General features: G+C 38.6%; 1 protein-coding gene across 12 annotated transcripts in view; it reads right to left on the bottom strand.

Annotated features, from left to right (window-relative positions):
- The window catches only part of LOC131109179 (microtubule-associated protein 4), a 95,037-nt gene that overhangs the window by 52,883 nt on the left and 19,675 nt on the right, over positions 1-22,479 (bottom strand). For 9 of the 12 annotated variants that reach the window (XM_058060870.1, XM_058060872.1, XM_058060876.1 and 6 more), the window contains exons 2-3: positions 19,104-19,292; positions 9,293-9,343 (exon numbers count right to left, since the gene is read on the bottom strand). In XM_058060870.1, coding sequence (XP_057916853.1) covers positions 9,293-9,343; positions 19,104-19,290 — 238 coding nt within the window. In that variant the 5' untranslated portion in view covers positions 19,291-19,292. The remainder of the gene's footprint in view (positions 1-9,292; positions 9,344-19,103; positions 19,293-22,479) is intronic. The other 3 variants (XM_058060873.1, XM_058060878.1, XM_058060881.1) reach the window with 1 other exon arrangement.

Genomic DNA, 22,479 nt, shown 5'->3' with positions numbered 1-22,479 from the left:
GCAAGCCAGGTTACATTTATGGTGGAACTCATGTGATTTTGTGGAAATATTAACGACATATGCTGGTCTCAAAGTGTCCACACATGAGTGTTTTAGCTTGTGATTGTTGCCTTATGTTGTTGTGCAGCATGGATAACTATCCATTATTACTATCCTCAGCCAAAAGGGAAAATATTGGAATAGAATTGGGCCAATCAGGGGTTAAGACATTAGATGAAAGGATGATGGAGTGCAGGTTGAGTTAAAGAAGAAAGAGAAGCCAAAAACCTGGTAAGTGTGTGTTTTTTCTGTTTATTAGCACAAGGTGCAGGCAGAGAGGTCAGTCTATTAAAGGAACCAAATTGAAACCAAATAAAAAAACAAAACCACATAAAAGAGGATGGTAAGCATATGACATTGTGGGGAAGCAATACCGACATACGTAATACATTTACTTTAATGAGTATCACAAGGTGACCAATGTGAGGGATGCTGTGTTTGCAGACATCAGTAAAACAGTCATCCACCAAGCGGTACCGTTTGGTTCAGTTGGGTACCAGGATATTGATTGAAGCAACAAAAGCCATTACTTTGTAGACGTTCCAAACATTTTGATTGGTATTTCAGGAAATATTCAGATTAGTTGGAAGAAAAATCACGGGCTAGGAGATACTCTACTTGGTTTAAATGAGATAATTCAGATCCAGATCATATTTTTGTTTGACATTACTGTCTTGTCTTATTGTATACACAATGACATTGGATATGAGTCACTAGCAAAAACTAAGACAGTGTATCTAAAACTACCACTTCATTAGTTTTTCAAGCCCATACCGATACTGACTTAGATTTGTGCTTATCTGGAGGTAAGAACGACTCAGAGTTGGATTTGACAACTGAACCTGTAGATTTGTCCACTAATATTAACAAAATATTTAAAATATCGCGGAGGCTCAGAAGTACAAACTGTACCTCCAAGGGGTTTAGTATCTGGTCGTCCAGCATCGTCATTTCCATCACAAAATCCCAGATCGCTTTATCCCTGTCTGACAAACTGTGCACTTGTCATATGTTGCGGCAATAGGAACAAGCCCTGGACTTCATCGCAATGCTGGCATTTTAGGTGGCTGATGTGTCAAAGCTTGATGTTTTCCCTTTCCCCTTCGTGGAATGTTTGCATTGAGTATTTGGCGAAACAGTAAGAAGTCCAACACGATTGACGTTCAGGGGAAGTTACGAAAGGCAGCTAGTAGCACGTGACAGAATCGGTTATCTTAGCTATTTTCTTTTGCAAGGAGTCCACAAACTGGAGCCAGTTGGTGCCAGTTTGCTCCAATGCAATATGCTGTGGCGCCTAGTGTCGCCAATAAGGTGCCTAGTGGCATGTAGTGGCTCAAACTGCCTCCCAACTGGCTTGTGGTGGCCCGTAAAAACTGCAAAAATAGTTTGGCGGCAAGAAAATTTCAAAATGTTTAAAATTTTTGTCGTGCTACTTGCATCAAGCAATCAGTTTGTCCACCAAGTGGAACCAAATGTCGCAAACAATCCGCCTATTGGAATCCACTGGAATGTAATGGCACGAGCCAAGTTGCGCCAATGGTGCTAGGAGTCCACAAACTGGAGCCAGTTGGTGCCAGTTTGCTCCAATGCAATTTGCTGTGGCGCCTAGTGTCGGCAATAAGGTGCCTCGTGGCGCACTGTGGCTCAAAGTGCCTCCCAACTGGCTTGTGAATGTAATAGCATGAGCCAAGTTGCGCCAATGATGCTAGGAGTCCACTGGAACCGCGCCAGTTGGTGTCAGTTCGCGCCAGTTGGAGCCAGTTTGTGCCAGTTTGCGCCATAGATTATGTGATAGGCGCATAGTGGCTTGCTGTGGTGCCGAATTAACAGCAACATGGCAACATTAATTCAGTCCCACAGCGAGCCACTACGCGCCGGCCCAGTGGACTCCTAGCATTATGTTATCGGTATGACATCCTCATATTTGCTTGATAATTATCATGACATTGTTTCAAGCGACCAATATTACAGTATGTCGATTAAATTATTCATCTTCTGACACAATAATGTTGGCAGTTACAATTGTGTGTCAATTTAATACATGCTCTGCAAGATTGTAGAACGCTGATATTGGAATTGACCCCCAATGTAAACCCAGCCTATGAAAACAGACAAAATATGCTAAAACCAAACAAAACCTCTCTTGTACATTCGTCACATGAACGATTGTCAGCTCGAATTAAAGTATACTACGTACAATGTATTTATTTGGGTCAACAGCGTATCTAGTGCAAAGCAGAGAAGGAGTCCACAGAATGTGAACACTTACAAGAAATAGGAAGTGTTTTAATAAAACAGGAGGTCAATGGTCTACCTAGTCTTGCACACTGAAAGGGACGTTGCAAAGGAGGGAGAGACAGGAAACCACTATGCTTCTTAGTTATTGCTGTCCTTTTCATCAGAGCAGATCCTTTAACATGTTCAAGGATATCATCTTTATCCTTCATGATGGTTTGAGCGCCTGGGACCAAGCATGCATCCTATGCTAATTTCTGATTTCACTTTCTTTTTCAGAGGAGACCGCCTCACACTTGGGGGACAATGAATGGATTATACCACCATTTGGTGCCAGTTTGCTCCAATGCAATTTGCTGTGGCACCTAGAGTCACCAATAAGGTGCCTAGTGGCATGCCGTGGCTCAAACTGCCTCCCAACTGGCTCGTGGTGGCCCGTAACAGCTGCAAAAATTGAGTTTGGCGGCAAGAAAATTTCAAAATGTTTAAAATTTTTGTCGCGCCACTTGAATCAAACAATCAGTGTGAAGTGTCCACCAAGTGGAACCAAATGTCGCAAACAATCCGCCTATTGGAATCAATTGGAATGTAATGGCACGAGCCAAGTTGCGCCAATGATGCTAGGAGTCCACAAACTGGAGCCAGTTGGTGCCAGTTTGCTCCAATGCAATTTTCTGTGGCGCCGATTTTTTTCACCAATAAGGTGCCTAGTGGCATGTAGTGGCTCAAACTGCCACCCAACTGGCTCATGGTGGCTCGTAACAACTGCAAAAATTGATTTTTGGTGGCAAGAAAATTTCAAAATGTTTAAAATTTTTGTTGTGCTACTTGCAGGAAGTGTTTTAATAAAACAGCAACAAAAAACCATACAGGAGGTCCTCGGTCTACATAGTCTTGCAATCCGGAAGGGACGTTGCAAAAAAGGGAGAGACAGGAAACCACTATGCTTCTTAGTTATTGCTGTCCTTTTCATCAGAGCAGATCTTTTAACATGTTCAAGGATACCATCTTTATCCTTCATGATGGTTTGAGCGCCTGGGACCAAGCATGCATCCTATGCTGATTTCTGATTTCACAAGGACCTTCCTTATATATAACCCATATATATGCTCATATACAGTATGCTGCTGATATTGTAAATGTGTGTGGGTGGTTGTGGGTGGGTGGGTGAGTGGGTGGGTGTGTGCCCAAAACAACCAGACTGCTGGGTGTTGACAGATGAGTCTTGCAGCACTGGCAATTCAGTTTGAAAGGTTTCAGACACGCCTTTGAGCATGCTTTTGTGTGTGTATATGTGTGTGTGTGTGTGGCCACGACTTTGTCCACTTTTGGGGACATTTTACACACGTTGATTGTGGACAAGCTTGTTCAAACGGGGGGAAGAGTTGATTAGTGGGTCACCGTTGCCGTGTGTGCGTTTGCGACAACGTACCATGTGATCGGCGTGCTATGGCCATTTTACCCGAGGGAGAAGAAACACATTGACAAAGAACAAAACAATATTTGTGTGCAACGTTACGAACGTCACGTTTTCTCCTTTTTTACTGAAGGAATAAAGGAAGACATGGACAGCACAGTCAGTCAGTGTGTCTGAGCGTGTTGCAGAGGGAAAGAGGTGCATCGAAGCAGAAACGCAGCTGATGGACAGTCAGTGTGGCGATGGAGGCGGGGTCTAGTCCTCTGAAGCATTAGGGATTGAGGAAATTGGAGAGAAAGGATTTGGGAAGCAAAGTAAAAAAAAATAAATGGTAGTGGTGGGTGTTGAAAATGAATATTAAAGTAATTAAAGTATGATGAATATAAAAATGTAAAATCAGGTTGAAGGGGGGTGAGGGGGGGTTAAAGAGGGAAAAGGAAAGAAAGCAATTAGTCATGTTGAACAAATTCCATTGATTCATTTAACAGATGAAATATTTGACAAACATATAGAGGATTATTTGTGGGTTTTTCTACCGTGGTTGGTCAAATATTTTCTCCGTTCTACCGTCTCATGCAGCAGTCATGTGCAGAATATACACCCATGCACAAATACATGCAGGACTCAAATCCCGGACGCACAACGAGAGGTGTAACGGTACGTTGCCGGTAACAGTACGGCTGGGTGAGAAAACTCGGTTTAAGAATAATAGTTTGATTCATTTTGGGTACGATTATATGAATATGAATACAATTCTCAAAAAGATGCTAACCAATCCAATGTAGGCTAATAAATGCTAAGCCAAGGGTGTTCAAAGTGTGGCCTGAAACCCATATGCGGTATGTGGCATATTTAAAAAATATCATTTTACAAGAAAACAAAAACAAACCAAAAAAAATGACAAAAAAAAAAATACAAAATATGGAAGAAAAAAAAAGTCAAAATATTATGGCAATAAAGTCACATTTCCAAAAAGCAAGAATTAGCAAAAATGCAAAAAGTGAGGAAAAGGTTGAATAAATGTAGAAGAAATTTGTAACATTATGAGGTAAAACATTTTAGTAGCATTGACTTTAAATATTATATTAAACGTAACATATAAAAAAAGTCAAAATATTATGGCAATAAAGTCACAATTACAAGCAAAAAAATTCCAAGAAGCAAGAATTAGCAAAAATGCAAAAAGTGAGGAAAAAGTTGAATAAATGTAGAAGAAATTTTGTAATATTATGAGGTAAAACATTTTAGTAGCATTGACTTTAAATATTATATTAAACGTAACATATATATATAAAAAGTCAAAATATTATGGCAATAAAGTCATAATTACAAGCAGAAAATTTCCAAGTAGCAAGAATTAGCAAAAATGCAAAAAGTGAGGAAAACGTTGAATAAATGTAAAAAAAAAATTGTAATATTATGAGGTAAAACATTTTAGTAGCATTGACTTTAAATATTATATTAAACATAACACATATAAAAAAAAGTCAAAATATTATGGCAATAAAGTCACAATTACAAGCAGAAAATTTCCAAGAAGCAATAATTAGCAAAAATGCAAAAAGTGAGGAAAAAGTTGAATAAATGTAAAAGAAATTTGTAATATTATGAGGTAAAACATTTTAGTAGCATTGACTTTAAATATTATATTAAACGTAGCATATATATAAAAAAGTCAAAATATTATGAAAAATATATAATAATATATTAGAAAATTTCCAAGAAGCAAGAATTAGCAGAAATGCAAAAAGTGAGGAAAAAGTTGAATAAATGTAGAAGAAATTTGTAATATTATGAAGTAAAACATTTTAGTAGCATTGACTTTAAATATTATATTAAACATAACATATAATTTAATGTAATATGATAAAATAAAGCTTTTTAAGTCATAATATCATGAGAAACAAACAAACAAAAAAAAGAGAATCACATGGAATGTGATGTGAATATTTAGCTTGTTCGCTTTCTTATTAAATACAAAATTGGAGAAGTTGTTCATGGCGCTGGGCTATATGGGACACGGGAGATTTTTGTGAGGGGGGAAGCAAGCTGGTGTAGCGTACACTAGTGGCGCAATACATAATCTCGGTTTCACCGGCTAAACTTGAAACTGAAACCATCAAAATGCAACAAAATGCAGACATGGACAACAGTGAAGCATACAAGCGTCGTCAATGATCAAAAAGCATCCATGTTGGCAGGTTCCGAACCAAAAGATTCCATACCAAATCATGTCGGGATTATAATAAGGAATCACCATGATGAATGCCAATTGATGACTCTCGGCACCTCGGTTACTATGGCAATGCAAGCTGCTCATTCCATCGTGCCATGCAAAGCAGCGGGAGACGACATGCAGGCGACCAATTAACATGCTGAAGACAACCAAGCCTAGCGAGGCACCCGGTAGCCTCATAGCAAGGAGGTTAGACATCTATTCTTCCCAAAGCTCTATCAGCTCAGCACTACATGTACGTACTGCTGGATGACACTAAATAAAGCTGCTTATTAAGTCAGTTTGTGAGGAAAATAAAATTAATTAATTAATTTATAAAAATAATAATAATTCTTAATAATCAATCAATTAATTAATTTTTCTCTCACAAATAATTAATTATTAATAATAATTATTCATGAATTAATAATGGACAAAAAACAAACAAAAGTAATTAATTAATAATTATTATTATTAATTAATCTGTGTATTAATTAATGTATCTGTGTAATATTCGCATAATATTACAAAGTTTCCCCGAGCTAATTTTCCCCAAATTACCATTTACTTTTTTTTCCTTGAAACTGAATTTTATATTCTTTTTTTAATATGTCAGCTCCATGCTACTAAAATGTTTTTTTTTCACTTAATATATATTTTGACAGGCTGCACAGTGGACGTGTGGTTAGCGCGCAGACCTCACAGCTAGGAGACCCGGGTTCAATTCCAGCTGGTTTTGTCCCTTTTAGTTGGGAACTGATATTTTCCTGAAACTTACCTATGCTCTACTGCTGATTACTAAAGAATCTTTTGGTAGGCCCCATGTTTATATAGCCATAGCACACAATACGTCGGACGAGTGGTTAGCGCGCAGACCTCACAGCTTGGAGACCAGGGTTCAATTCCACCCTCGGCCATCTCTGTGTGGAGTTTGCATGTTCTCCCCGTGCATGCGTGGGTTTTCTCCGGGTACTCCGGTTTCCTCCCACATTCCAAAAACATGCTAGGTTAATTGGTGACTCCAAATTGTCCATAGGTATGAATGTGAGTGTGAATGGTTGTTTGTCTATATGTGCCCTGTGATTTTTTGATCTGCATGCACTTGTTATATTCCGGATGCTCTTCTGGACGAATACCAGTGATGCTTACTAGTGGAGATAGATAGATAGACTAGATAGACTCCCTTTATTGTCATTGCACAAAAACACAGTAGTGAAATTGCCAACGAAATGTCGTTGCCAAATCAGTGGATTCACATATTACGGCATTATTCTCAGAAAATTTTATTCCTTGTAATATTTTGGCTTAATTTTTGTAAAATTACTGCAGATATTTCAATTTTCTTTGCTGTTGTTGTTGGGTTTTGGCCCAAACATGGCTGCCGTTTTGATTGATGAAATTATTCATGACTGCTTGGTTCTCATTTGCCCACATTTAAGTGCTTAGGGGTTGAATTGTCTTCTGTTTCTAAAATCAATTTGGTTGGGCGTTCTGCGTATAGCATGTGTATATCCACACCAGCGTGGCGTAGCTGTTATCATAGCAACACAATTGTAACCATGCCACCCCTGTACTGGGGGCCATAGGGGTCCATGAACAGATCCATGAAAGATCCACTACAAGGACCAAATGACAACACTGCACCCTCTAAAAACATATGAACCTCTAAAGTATTATTATTTGGGGGTTTGAGATTGGTCTGACCAATGAGCCAAGACGAGAAACTAAATCATCACCATTACCAACACACTGCAATCAGTTCTCAGCATCATAAAGACCGTTAGAAAACTCTTCCAGCTCGAAGGGAAGACGTGAAGTTCATTAGGCTCCTCTCTCCAACACCATCTCCGCTCAACAACTAATTACGTCTCATATAAGATGACACTAATAACACTGTAAGCAACAAAAGTACTTCCCCATGATTACAAGGGATTTGTGCATCTGGGTCTTCATGGCCCTTATTCCACTGATTAAAATGTGCGAGACTGATATTATGAGGGCATATTTGAGTTGAATCATTGCAAGTATTCACAGTGCTTCACTTTTAGCACATTTTCATATGTTCCCAAATGGATTATATTCAATTTTGTTCCTCAAAATTCGACAAGTATCATCCCACAATGGTAACGTGAATTAAACTTTTTATTATTAAGGGGGGAAAAAAATTTGAAAAAGTGATTATCCACCAAACCTAATACAGTACCTGGTTGGGCCACTCTTAGCAGTAACAACTGCAATCAAGCGTCAACAACTGCAAGATTCTCTTACAATTTTGGCCCACTCATCTTTGCAGAATTGTTATCATTCAGTCACATTAGAGGGTTTTCTAGCATGAAGCCTTTTTAAGGTCATACCACAGCATCTCAATAGGATTCAGGTCAGGACTTGGACTAGGCCACTCCAAGGTCTTCATTAGGGACGTCCGATATTGGCTTCTTTGCCGAAAACCAATATACCGATATTGTGCAACTTTCAATTTCTGATACCGATGAATGAACCCATATGTGTTGTATATTGATTTAATATCGGTTTTCATGATCAGGAAAAAAATCTGATACCGATATCAACCGCATTTTTAGGCTGGTATTGGGCTGATAATTATCTGTACCGATTATCGGACAACCCTACAGGTAATTTTCATTTTGTTTATCTTTCTCAACCATTCAGACGTGGACTTGCTGGTGTGGTTTGGATAATTTGTCCTGCCACAGAACCCAAGTTGGTTTCAGCTTGAGGTCATAAACAAATGGCTGGACATTGTCCTTTGGGATTTTTTTGGTAGATGGTAGAGTTTATGGTTCCATTGATCACTACAAGTCTTCCAGGTCCCGAATCAGCAAAACAGAACCAAACCATCACACTACCACCACCATATTTTACTGTTGGTATGGTGTTAGTTTTTTTGGAATGTGGTGTTACTTTTACACGCCTTCGAAAAAATTCGGGAGGGGGGTGGGGGGGTCACTTTTTCTCAAAAGGGCATTTTTTTCTCCATTAATAATTTTTTGGAGTTTGAAGTTGGAGTTTAAAAATTCAGTTGTGTTGTCATTGACCAATATTTACATTTGCTTGATGATCTGAAACATTTAAGTGACAAACCATTACTGTACTATATTCATATTATTTATTTGTATGGATGTCTATTTACATAATTACTTGAGTTAAATATCAGTTGGAGAGCTGAGATGCATTTTTTTATTTTAAATTTTGATCCTCCTGCTTCTTTTCACGCACAAAACACACTATGGCAACAGAAAAAATAATAACAAAAAATAAATAAATAAAAAGTGACAATGGTAGGGAATGATAATGATAAGTGTATGCAGATGATAGAGCAATTCTAGCAGTCTGACTGGTGGCTTAGGGAAGTATGAGATCTCTCTTACCAGGCTTTTGCACCCCCTGAGCTTGCTGTTGTCCGTTTCCCAATGCAGTACCTGTGTGTGCAACAAACACACGCACACGGAAGCACAGAAACAAACAAACATTACTATCCATCCGAGCGGCTTAAGTGGGTTTTTCACTGTACTGAATATAGCATGGTGTTCACAAATACAAATACGACTGAGCCTGGAAATGAACCCGAACCCTGAACCGTAAGTCTTATCTTAAAGGGCACCTCCTTCCAGTCACTGGGCACAAGCATCTATGTGTGCTATTAATACCGCACGGGCCAGTTAAAGGCAGACAAGGCCGGTGTCGGTGCAGGATGCTGAGGAAAGATGAAGCTGTGCCACATGCGGCTGCCAGGTCACTGCACTCTTATTTATCGTTTGCATGCACGCATATCTGGCAACCAGCTAAACAGGCCCGCCATTCATTACAATCGCATAAATGCAAACACATAATGATAGGAGGACTAGGTATCCCATCAGAGTACTGGTGAGCACTCAATAATAAATATAAGGAAAACGTGGGCAATGTGGAAGTTATATATGGTTGTTTTTTTGCTCCATTTGTATCTTCGTGTAATAGATTTGAATATTACAATAATTGGGTATATATATATAATATAATATTACTAATAATTTGTTTGTTTCTTTCGGCTTTTTCCTGATTTCTGAGTCGCCAAAGCTGCATACACTTGTTAATTCCGGATGCTCTTCCGGACGAATACCAGTGATGCTTAACTAGTGGAGATTCGAATATTACAGCATTATTTTCAGAAAATTCTCTTCCTCATAATATTTTGGCTTTATTTTTGTAAAATTACTGTAGATATTTCCTTTTTTTTTTGCCGTTGTTATTGGGTTTTGGCCCAAACATGGCTGCCGTTTTGATTGATGAAATTATTCATGACTGCTTGGTTGTCATTTGACGGCATTTAAGTGCTTAGGGGTTGAATTGTCTTCCGTTTCTAAAATCGATTTGGTTGGCCGTTCTTTTGCGTATAGCATGTGCATATCGAGACCAGCGTGTAATGGGGGCCAGAGGCCGCGATTGACTGGTGAGCACTCAATAATAAATATGAGGAAAACGTGGGTAATGTGGAAGTTATATATGGTATCTTCGTGTAATATTCGCACAATAATACAATGTTTCCCCAAGCTAATTTTCTCAAAATTACCATTTTTTTCCCTTGAAATGTAATTTAATATTCTTTTTTTAATATGTCAGCTCTATGCTACTAAAATGTTTTTTTTCTCGTAATATATATTTTATATTACGACTTACGACTTAATTCTTGTAAAGTTACTATTTCTGATGGGATCATGGGTATCATCTTAGTTCCATAATATTTTCACTTTATCTTCATGACATTATAACATTTTCTACAGCCTAATTTTCCAAGCATTACGACTTTACTTGTTGTTTTGTTTGTTTTTCATAATAATAATTGACACTTAAATGTTTCAATTTTATGCTCTTAAAATGATGTTTTTCCTGATATTTTGTTTTTCCTGATTTCGGAGTCGCCACAGCAGATCTTCTTCATGAATGCAAACACATAATGATAGGAAGAGCAGGTGTACCATCGGGGTACGAGGTCTACTGGTGAGCACTCAATAATAAATATGAGGAAAACGTGGTCAACGTGGAAAAACTTGGTAATAGTTCAGTAAAAGTATGTGATAATACAGGAGTAAATTACAGCAGTTTTTTTGCAGAGCGTTGAGATTTTCTTTGTTTGGTGGTCCTTGAATGCATCATAGTTGTCTGGGTTGTGTTGCATGTGAACATTTTCAATTTTAGAAAGAAATGGAGGGTTCTGGAGCTCAATCTGACCTAAAAATGACAACATTTGCTTTAACTCTAAATGTTGATCTCAAACAGTCCCAGAACCAAACCCAGAAGCCCCAGCTCTTTTTTTTGGCAGGAGCGAATCACAACAAGCTTGTCAACCCATTGGTAATCGCAGGAGGTCATTATATATAAAAGTATAACACTATATCAGTCTGAGTGAGAAAAACGCTTCGAAAAAGTCATCACACAGCAACTTAACACCCTAAAAGTATAGTAAACCCAACATTTTTAAAATTATGGGTAAATGTTAAATTAGCGGGCTGCACGGCGAGCAAGTGGTTACTGCGCAGGCCACAGAGCTAGGAGACCCGAGTTTGATTCCACCCTCAGATATTTCTGTGTGGAGTTTGCATGTTCTCCCCAGTTTTCTCCGGGTACTCCGGTTTCCTCCCACATTCCAAAAACATGCTAGGTTAATTGGCGACTCCAAATTGTCCATGAATCATGAATGTGAATGTCTATGAATGTGAGTGTGAATGGTTGTTTGTCTATATGTGGCCTGTGATTGGCTGGCGACCAGTCCAGGGTGTACTCGCCCGAGACAGCTGGGATAGGCTGCAGCACGCCCCATGACCTTCATGAGGATAAGCGGTAGAAAATGAATGAATGAATGTTAAATTAGACATTTTTTGTTATTTTAAAGTTGTATTGGTCCATGTAATGAATATTTCCTATGAACACAAAAGGCCAACTTATTGTTTGTGCCACATGCCACACTGGTGGTATATGTGGAGTTTGATTAAACAGTATGACTATATGATGGCTATGCCTTTGACTGGCCACAACAAAATCACGCCACAAGGCCACAGACGGGAGCGTGCGTAGCCATGCATGTTTCATAATAGAAATCAAACGAATCCACAAAGACAAGCCGCTATAGTCCGTGAGCACCAGTCAGCTTTTTATTTGACAGGAACCCATCATGAGCTATGAAAAACTCACGACAAGCCTGTCAACCCATGGGTAATTTCATGTGGTCATTCATCACAGTCTGACTAAACAACATTAATCTCATCACGCAGCAACTTAATACTTAAAATGTACATAGGAAATGTTTCACATCATGAAAGACGGGAGCAAAAAGTGCTGAGTTTCCTTCTATATTACATTTTACTCTTCTGGGAAGACTATGTTTTGCTTTCTGTTTATCAAGAGATGCAATCGTAAGTTCAGAGGTCGCTGATATAGGAGGCGAGAGCTTGAATAACAATCTCCATCCTATATTGCCCCAAAGGTGTTTAATGGGCTGGAGGTCAATCTTTATGCTTAAGTGCTTCATGTCATCCCACCATGCCTTAATGAAGTACACTTAAGCATCACGGAATGAAAAAAGCCTTCCCTCTACTGTTCCCGTAAGGTTGAAAGGTCTTGGTATGGAAGTTAATTCATTTTAAAGAAAGTTATTGATTATAAATATGTATTTGACTTTTGTCTATATGGTGGAGCGCTGCTGGTGACAAACATGATCGTACATTTTCTGATTAACGTGCAACATTGTGCATGTCTTGTCATGTTACATGCGAGTCCGACTTAATTCCAAAAATGTCATTTTTAATGAAAAGATACACTTTCACACAAATTTAGCTATGTGCTGTATATTTAGCCAAAATATCTAAACAACTATCATCACACAGCAACTTAACACCCCAAAAGTATAGTAAAACTATACTATACTATATATATATATATACTATAAAACTAAAATAGTAAAATTATGGGTAAATGTTAAATTAGTGGGCTACACGGCAAACAATAATATAATACAGGGAAAAGTACAGCAGTTTTTTTGCAGAGCGTTGAGATTTCCCACTTTGTTTGGTGGTCCTTGAATGCATCATAGTTGTCTAGATTGTGTTGCATGTGAGCATTTTCAATTTTAGAAAGAAATGGAGGGAGCCCCAGCTCTTTGTTTTGGCAGGAGCGAATCACAACAAGCTTGTCAACCCACTGGTAATCGCAGGAGGTCGTTATATATAAAAGTATAACACTATAGCAGTCTGACTGAAAAAAACACTAAAGTCATCACACAGCAACTTAACACCCCAAAAGTATAGTAAAACCCAACATTTAAAAAATTATGGGTAAATGTTAAATTAGCGGGCTGCATGGCATGCAAGTGGTTAGCGCGCAGGCCACAGAGCTAGGAGACCCGAGTTTGATTCCACCCTCAGACATCTCTGTGTGGAGTTTGCATGTTCTCCCCATGCATGCGTGGGTTTTCTCCATCGTTATGAATGTGAGTGTGAATGGTTGTTTGTCTAAATGTGTCCTGTGATTGGCTGGCGACCAGTCCAGGGTGTACACCGCCTCTCGCCCAAAGACAGCTGGGATAGGCTCCAGCATCCCCGCGACCCTTGTGAGGATAAGCAGTAGAAAATGAATGAATGAATCTAAACAACTATAACACAACATTCATTCATTCATTCATTTTCTACCGCTTTTTCCTCATGAGGGTCGCGGGGGTGCTGGAGCCTATCCCAGCTGTCTTCGGGCGTAAGGCGGGGTACACCCTGGACTGGTCGCCAGCCAATCACAGGGCACATATAGACAAACAACCATTCACACTCACATTCACACCTATGGACAATTTGGAGTCGCCAATTAACCTAGCATGTTTTTGGAATGTGGGAGGAAACCGGAGTACCCGGAGAAAACCCACGCATGCACGGGGAGAACATGCAAACTCCACACAGAGATGCCCGAGGGTGGGATTGAACCCTGGTCTCCTAGCTGTGAGGTCTGCGCGCTAACCCCTAGACCACCGTGCCGCCCCATAACACAACATAAGAAACACAAAAATGAAAAAGTATTATTTATTTATAAGTATAACAACATTAACTATTAACAACTTTCACATTTGGAAATGTCCAATTTCCCTACAATTTGTAACCTTCTGCACGCTACACTCCTCCACGTTCTTCCCCTTCATCATTGCTGTCATGTCTGGTTTTTTTCCATTCAAATAAACATGCGGAGCTCTTATGTAGCCATTTTTATGGCATAAAACATCTCTAAAAGTGACATCCATTACTGTTCAGTTGCATCATTACTTTGCCTATCGTGCTAAAAACATATAAATCCGTCAAGATCAGGCGTTACAGTTTATAAATACGTCTTTAGTATTAGAGGTACCACAGTACTTAGCTAAATGGTAGATTGTCATGGACGACCAAAAAGAGGAAAATTGAGATTTTCCCATTTACACATATTATTATGCAAATTAACACATTATGATATGAATGCAAGAACACACAAACAATCAGAGCTGTATTTCATCCATTCAATCATCCAGGGAGACAAATGACACTGAGGCAGTCGAGAACCCGAAATATTATGAGTGCACATGAATAAACATGAGGAGCGGTGTGCCAAAATAGCACCAAAAAATAAAAAAAATAAAAAAATGACAAGCGTGCTTCCATCATCTAACTTGCCTGCTGACATTGGACAATAACTTGCAGACTGCCTCACCCTGCTGTTTTGGCGCTGCATGTCAGCATGTCTGTGTTTGTCCGACGGCCACACCACCCACAGCCTGTCCTGTAGCTTGGCTGTCACTGCCCACTGCCCACACGCTGTCTGACTGTCTGACTGTCTGACCCCGGTGTCTGGGCGGCCATAACAACCCTGCTAGCTGAGTCATTGTTGCTTCATCTGTCACTTTGCTTATTTGATATCCGGTTCAAATGTTTTGCTAAGTTGTCGGACGCCAGTAGTTCAACGTGCCAGGTAGTATTTTGGATACTCACTCTCTGGGCAACACTGTCCCCTTGTGTTTTGGTGCAGGATTGCAAGTCATAAGCTCCGCCCTCAGCCGTAATCTCATGAAACAACGACACATCCGAATGTTTTTTTAAGAAAATACGTCCGCTACCTGGCACTATAAAGCTGCAAAACGAGGGCAGGGGCGTCCAAACTTTATCTAAACTAACTTTCCAAACATTTAAACTTTTATCTAAATTACTTTTTGTGGATTTTCTTCTCACAATATCATGACTTTATTCCCATATAGAATAGTTGTAGTCTTTTCCTCAAACAAATTTTCAGAACAATACAACTTTTTACAAATGTGCTTTTCATACATTTACATTACAATGCCGTTATTTTTTATGTGTTTATTCTTGTAAAGTTGTGACTTTTTTTCTTAATATTTTGACTTTATGCTTATAAAGTCACAGCTGTTTTTTTTTTCAATTTCTGCTATTTTTTTATTGTCCTACTATTTCAACTTTCTTCTTGTAAATGTTCTTTTCGCAAGACTTTACTCCCGTAATATTTTGACTTTATACTCAAGGTATACTATGAGTATACTCATACTTTTCAGTTGTTTTGTTTGTTTGTCATCATATAAAATCACAGCTGTTTTTTTCAATTTCTGCTTTTTTTTTTAAATTGTCCAACTATTTCAACTTTCTTGTTGTAAATGTTCTTTTCGCAACTAAGACTTTACTCCCGTAATATTTTGCCTTTATACTCAACGTATACTAAAAAAAAATACATATATATATAATTTGTTTTCAACAATTTTTACTTTTTTTCCTACATTTTTCTTCCCTCACAACATGACAATGTTGTTCTCAGAATTTTCTCTTAATATTTTGACTTTGTTTTTGTAAAATTACAGCTCATTTTTTGAAGAAAAGAAGAAGAAGAATAATGACTGTTTAGGTGACAAATTACATTTTTCAATATTAAATTGAATTTATTGCCAAAAGCACAATTTAGATACTTTTCTTGTGAGATTACATTATCAATTTGTGTTATTTTTACATTTTTTAAAATTATTGTTGATTCGCTGTATAATGTCTGCGCGCCCAGAAAGGTGCCTATATATAAAATGTATTATTAGGCCATGCCACCCGATTTATGGGGGAACTGATAACATGGCAGAGTCAAACCTCCAACATCTGGATGCTAATTGCTCAACGTGAGGATAGAGATTAACTCTATTTAACCAGGTAGCCGGTGCACCCAAAGCATTGGCCGCTAGCTTGTTTATCCTCAGACTATCCGCCCGGCGGCTGAATGACATCCGAGTGGATCCAGAATGGCAGCCGGGGTCCAGCGGTGCCTGATATCATCAGGCATTTAAGGACATCCGCGGTTCCTATTACATAAAACGAATTTCCATCATGCTCAGGGTTTTAAAGGAAACAGATGAGACCAACAGTTCGGGAAGATCTGATTCCCAAACCACTTCAAAAGAAATCCAGAAAATCATCACCAAAGTATCACCAAACGATACTGTAACAAACTACAAACGTCAACATGTGGTTGTGTAGCTAAAAGTCAAACAAGCAGCGGGAAAAAAGATAAGGAAAAAGATAAGGAGAGTGTGCAATGACTTAGTTACACTGAGTTATACTGTATACATAACATGTGTGCTGTTTTCAAAATATCATAAGCTGCAACCGACGGCTGGTTTAAAATATCATTTATGAAAAAACTGAACATTATAGTAGCTTTCACTAATTGTAGGCTTATCCAATCAGTGCTGAACGTACATAAAGGGTACTTGTACACAGCATTGATGCTATTTCACTTATGAACTAGAAGCACTCTGAAAGCTCAGACATCCATCAAGCGCCACAATTTCCCCCATAATGTGATTTACACCATAGTGCCTACCTCCGAAAATTCTAAAAATGTTACTTTAATAATGCCAGTTATGCACATAATAATGATGCAAATAAATTATGCTACTTTACTTCTCTGCTAACACCTAGCATGATGTGTGTAGGTGCTAAGTTTATATTCATGAAAATCACTCATGTCATGCTAACATACTAATTTTACTATGTTAACACCTAGCACAATAGTGTATACCAATGAAAATGGATAAAAATGCTGATACACTAATGTTAACATGCATACATGTTACATTACACATGTAATGTACACATGTTACACTATGCATACATAGCATTATAATGGCAAGTGTTAGCGTTTACCCATGAAAATGGCTGAAATGCTACTATGCTAATATTAACATGCTCGCAATGTTAACATTATCATGAACACTTAGCAAACACTTATCATGCAAACTCTTAGCATGATAAGTGCATTTATGTGTCTACCCATGAAAATAGCAAAAAAATCCTTGTATACATGACAGCAATGCTAACATGTGGACATTAGCATGCTAACACCTAGCATGATAACACTAATTGTCTGCTTAAGGTCATATTCATTAAATTGCAATAAAATGCCAGTATGCTAAGGTTAGCATGCTAGCAACGTTAGCATGCTACTTTTAGCATGTTAACACAGAGTACAGTACAGTCGTGTCTACCGACAAAAATGGCTTAAATGCTACTATGCAAATGTTAGCATGTTACCATAGAGCATGATCAACATGTTGATATGTCTACCCATGAAAACAGCTAAAATTGTACTATGCTAATATTAGCATGCTAGCAATGATAACATTAGCATGATAAGTGCATTTATGTGTTTACCCATGAAAATAGCAAAAAATGCTAGTATACATGACAGCAATGCTAACATGCGGACATTAGCATGCTAACGCCTAGCATGATTGCGCTAATTGTTAAGTGAGGGCTTAAAATCTGATGCAATTCGCCGACTAGCTTAGCACTTTGCATCGTTGTTTACGCATGAGCGGTGACCTAAAGGTCAAAATTCAGTTGTCATCTGACTGGTTGTCCTGTATGTCAATCAAGTAACGGGGATGGATGATAGGCTGACATCGTAAGTTCTGCTGCACTTAAAGACGTTGTTTGATTTGATTGGTCACCCGAAGGGCAACATTCAGTTGTCATCTGAATGGCTGCCCTGTATATCAATCAAGTGACGGCATTGATGCTAGGATGATATTTTTTTAATGTCACGCCGCGATCGACCAGCGATCGACCAGTACCACCTCCGCGATCAACCGGTAGATCGCGATCGACTTAATGAGCACCCCTGCCATAGAGCATGATCGATGTGTTTATGTGTCTACCCTTGAAAACAGCTAAAATTGTACTATGCTAATATTAGAATGCTAGCAATGATAACATTAGCATGAATTGTAATGAAATGCCAGTATGCTCAGGTTAGCATGCTAGCAATGTTAACATGCTAGTTATAGCATGTTACCACAGACTACAGTACACACAGTACAGTAGTGTCTACAAAAATGGCTTAAATGCTACTATGCTAATGTTAACATACAGCATGATAGATGTATTTATATGTGTCTACCCATGAAAACAGCTAAAATTGTACTATGCTAATATTAGCATGCTAGCAATGATGACATTAGCATGATAAGTGCATTTATGTGTTAACCCATGAAAATAGCAAAAAATGCAAGTATCATGACAACAATGCAAACGTGCTGACATTGGCATGCTAACACCTAGCATGATAGCGCTAATTGTCTGCTTAATTTGCAATAAAATGCCAGTATGCTCAGGTTAGCATGCTAGCAATGTTAACATGCTAGTTTTAGCATGTTACCACAGACTACAGTACGGTAGTGTCTACCTACAAAATGGCTTAAATGCTACTATGCTAATGTTAACATAGAGCATGATAGATGTGTTTATATGTGTCTACCCATGAAAACAGCTAAAATTGTACTATGTTTGTTGTACTAATTGTACTAATATTAGCATGTTAGCAATGATAACGTTAGCATGATGACTGCATATATGTGTCAACCCATAAAAATAACAACAAATGGTAGTATGCATTCACATTCTAGCAATGCTAACATACAAACGTTAGCATGCTAACACCTGGCATGATAGCGCAATGTAAAGTCTAAATGTCCCGAATAACTGCTTTTACCATTTTTTGTGGATGTCATCCAAATTAATTCAGAACCTTTCAAGTTATTTTAGAACACAAACAGACAAACAAACAGATAACCTCCGCTTCACGCTGCACTTGGCGTCAGTAATGATAATGTCTACTTGTCAAACACCGTGCAACACAGGATCTCACCTGCACTGGCGTCGTCATTGTCCAGCAGGGGGATGTAGTCCGTCTTGCCAACCGTCTCCCCGACCTGATCGTCGTAGGTCTCTGCCTCCAACTGAGCCACAAAGTCCCTCTCCACCAGGCTTTCGGGACCCTGCTGCGGAGCACTGTCCACCAGAGCGTCGCTCAGACTCAAGTCTAACTCCGCCATGGCTGCACATAAAAACAGTAAACATCGTCAGTATGCTGCCCATACCAAAAGTCATACCAAAATATCATTTAAATAATAATAATGGATTTGATTTATATAGCACTTTTCTATAAGTGTCAGTCAAATAATATAGCCACTATCAATTCATACAATGTTATACAGTTCCCGACCACAAGGAGGCATGGTCTCCATCGCTCCGATTCCAATTTGTTCGTACTCACTTGCAGAATAGCACACCCACACACACATCCGCCCCCTCCCCCCCACACACACGGGACTGCAATTGACCAATGGGTGACAGGAGAATCTGCAGAGTCACATTGTGTCATCTTCCAAATATAATGCAGGATTATCAACAGTGCCAGCTGCCCGCCTTACTTTGCTGCTCAGCCACTGTCTACGTTTATCTCATTACCATCCTCCCGCCGACAACCCCCCCCCCCCACGTCACCTGTGAAGGCTCTCAGTTAACCTCACACAACCAACCCTGCTGAAACAGGACACTCATTGTCATTCAGAGCCTGGCGGGGGTCAAGTTGTCGCTTCAGGGCAAACACAAGGGAGCACATCTGTTGCCAAAATCCAAACCCATTTTTGAAGCCATACATACAGCTTTACACTGACCCAAGGCATTGCATCATATAATCATAAGTCATAAATCTTTACATCCTTCTATTATCCAAATGGGTTATAAGAAAACAAGACATAAACAATACTGAAATATAATTCTCCAGCCCCCTCTGTTGGATTTTTCACTGACTACATGTTTATTTTAACAACATAAAGTGTCTTATATTCCTTTTCTGTATTGCTGGCCTGAGCCAAACACACAAATATGTGGCATAACCATGACTTATTGAGAAAATATGTAGAAAAAAATGGCAAGAAAGCAAGGCTTGCTTTTGTAATGCAGTTATATATTTTATTGATCAGCCATGATGTGCTATATATATATATCACGATATTGACAGTTACTATGGTACCCATATTGTATGGTCATATCACCTCGTACTTCGGTACAAGATTAAAAAAAAAACAAAAAAAACTTAAACTATATTAGGAAAGCAGGAAGTGAACAAATGTAACAGTTACTGATTGTAAAAGTACCAGATGGAGGGGTAGGATTTAATAAGCTTTGCTTCTTCCTACTCCTTTTGGACATGTAGAACTGTGAACTGATTATGTGATGCATTCAATTGTAATCTGATGCATGTTCAAATGAAATTAAACCATTACCAAGCCATAAAAATGGCCACAAGGTGGCATAACGACAGAGATCATGTGGAAAATTGTAAATGGTTCATGGTGTTATATATTTATTCACCTCCTGCTTTCGTCATAAATTTTTTTTATTTTATTTGTTCTACTTTTTTTGAATTAATGTTTATTTTTTAATATATTTTAATTTAATTATTTATTTTTGTCACATACCAAAGTATGTGGTGATATGACCATACAATGACATAATGGGTACCATAGTAAGTGTCAATATAGTGATATATATATATAGCATATCATGACTGGTTGAAGACTCTTCATCCTTGTATTTAGCAAACATCAACTGCTTGTATTGTTTCTTGAATTGTCTCATCGTTGTGCATTGTTTGAGTTCCTTACTCAATCCATTCCATAGTTTGATTCCACATACTGAAATGCTACGGCTTTTTAACATAGTCCTAGCATATAAGTTTCAAATTTAGTTCTTCGCTGAGATCATATTTCAAAAATTACTCTGACGTGAAATGCATTAGTGGGGAGTCACCTCTTTCTGCCGCTCACACAAAAAAACAAACAATGTATAAATACAGTATTTTCCGGACTATAAGTCGCACTTTTTTTCATAGGTTGGCTGTTCCTGTGACTTATACTCCAGAGCGACTTATAAATGAAAAAACTGTTTATGTTACATAAACTGCACACCTTTTCTGTTCATGTTTATTTTTTGTGTAGCTGAATAAGCATTGTGTTAGCATATCTTACACCTATTCAGCCTGTTCTCTATTCTTTTATTATTGTTAGAACTTGCCTTCCAAGATGACGTAATGTCTGTTTTGGTCAAGTAGTTTGTAAAATAAATTACCTGCAAAAAATGCGACTTACACTCCAGTGCGACTTATGTATGTTTTTTTTCTATCTAATTATGCAATTTTGGCATTGTGCGACTTATACTCCAGAGCGACTTATAGTCCAAAAAATACGCTATATTGTTGGAATCGAGCGTCCGTGTTTATAAAACCATATAACTACGTATTTGGTATTGAATGAGTAAAGGGTTAAGTACTTCAAGCAATAGCCAACTAGCTTAACAATATGTATGTATGTATGTATGTAAATGGATAGATGGTCATCAACAGTCTTACAATAAACACGTATAAAATAATTTAATACACAACAGCAATGGGCACGGCATGGTTGTCTAGTTGTTAGCACGCAGGCCTCACAGCTAAGAGACCAGGGTTCAATTCCACCCTCGGCCATCTCTCTGTGGAGTTTGCATGTTCTCCCCGTGCATGCGTGGGTTTTCTCCGGGTACTCCGGTTTCCTCCCACATTCCAAAAACATGCTAGGTTAATTGGCGACTCCAAATTGTCCATAGGTATGAATGTGAGTGTGAATGGTTGTTTGTCTATATGTGCCCTGTGATTGGCTGGCCACCAGTCCAGGGTGTACCCCTCGCCTGACGACAGCTGGGATAGGCTGCAGCACCCCCCCGCGACCCTTGTGAGGAAAAGCGGTAGAAAATGAATGAATGAATGAATGAATGACAACAGCAAAGGACAATTCATACAACAAAATCTCACTTTTCTGATGACACAAACCAAAAAGTTCTGCTCTGCCTCTCCGCAAATGGACACTGAGATTTGAGGAATGGCCAATAATGCAAATTAAATAATTTTATGCAAAACATTATGTATAAAATATGTAACTTGCTTCAGTGAAGGTTGGGAAACTGGTCTAAACAACTCATTACATGCTTGAACGCCAGCGCTAGCCCCCCTGAGCCAGGGTGTGTCACAGGAAGTCTGCTGCATGCTGCCTCCACCACAAACCCGTTCTGGCCAGAAACTGTCCCAGTAAGCATTCCGTCTTCATCCCAGTATATTTTGTTTGTTTACGGTACAAAATACTACAATTACTGTACTATGCTGTACAGTAATGCAAAAAACAACTACTGTCTGTATGTTTAAT

Source organism: Doryrhamphus excisus, chromosome 21 (assembly GCF_030265055.1).
Source record: "Doryrhamphus excisus isolate RoL2022-K1 chromosome 21, RoL_Dexc_1.0, whole genome shotgun sequence".
Taxonomy (NCBI): Eukaryota; Metazoa; Chordata; class Actinopteri; order Syngnathiformes; family Syngnathidae; genus Doryrhamphus; species Doryrhamphus excisus.
The sequence above is the reverse complement of the archived record's forward strand: the minus strand, read 5'-3'. Positions and strand labels throughout refer to the sequence as shown.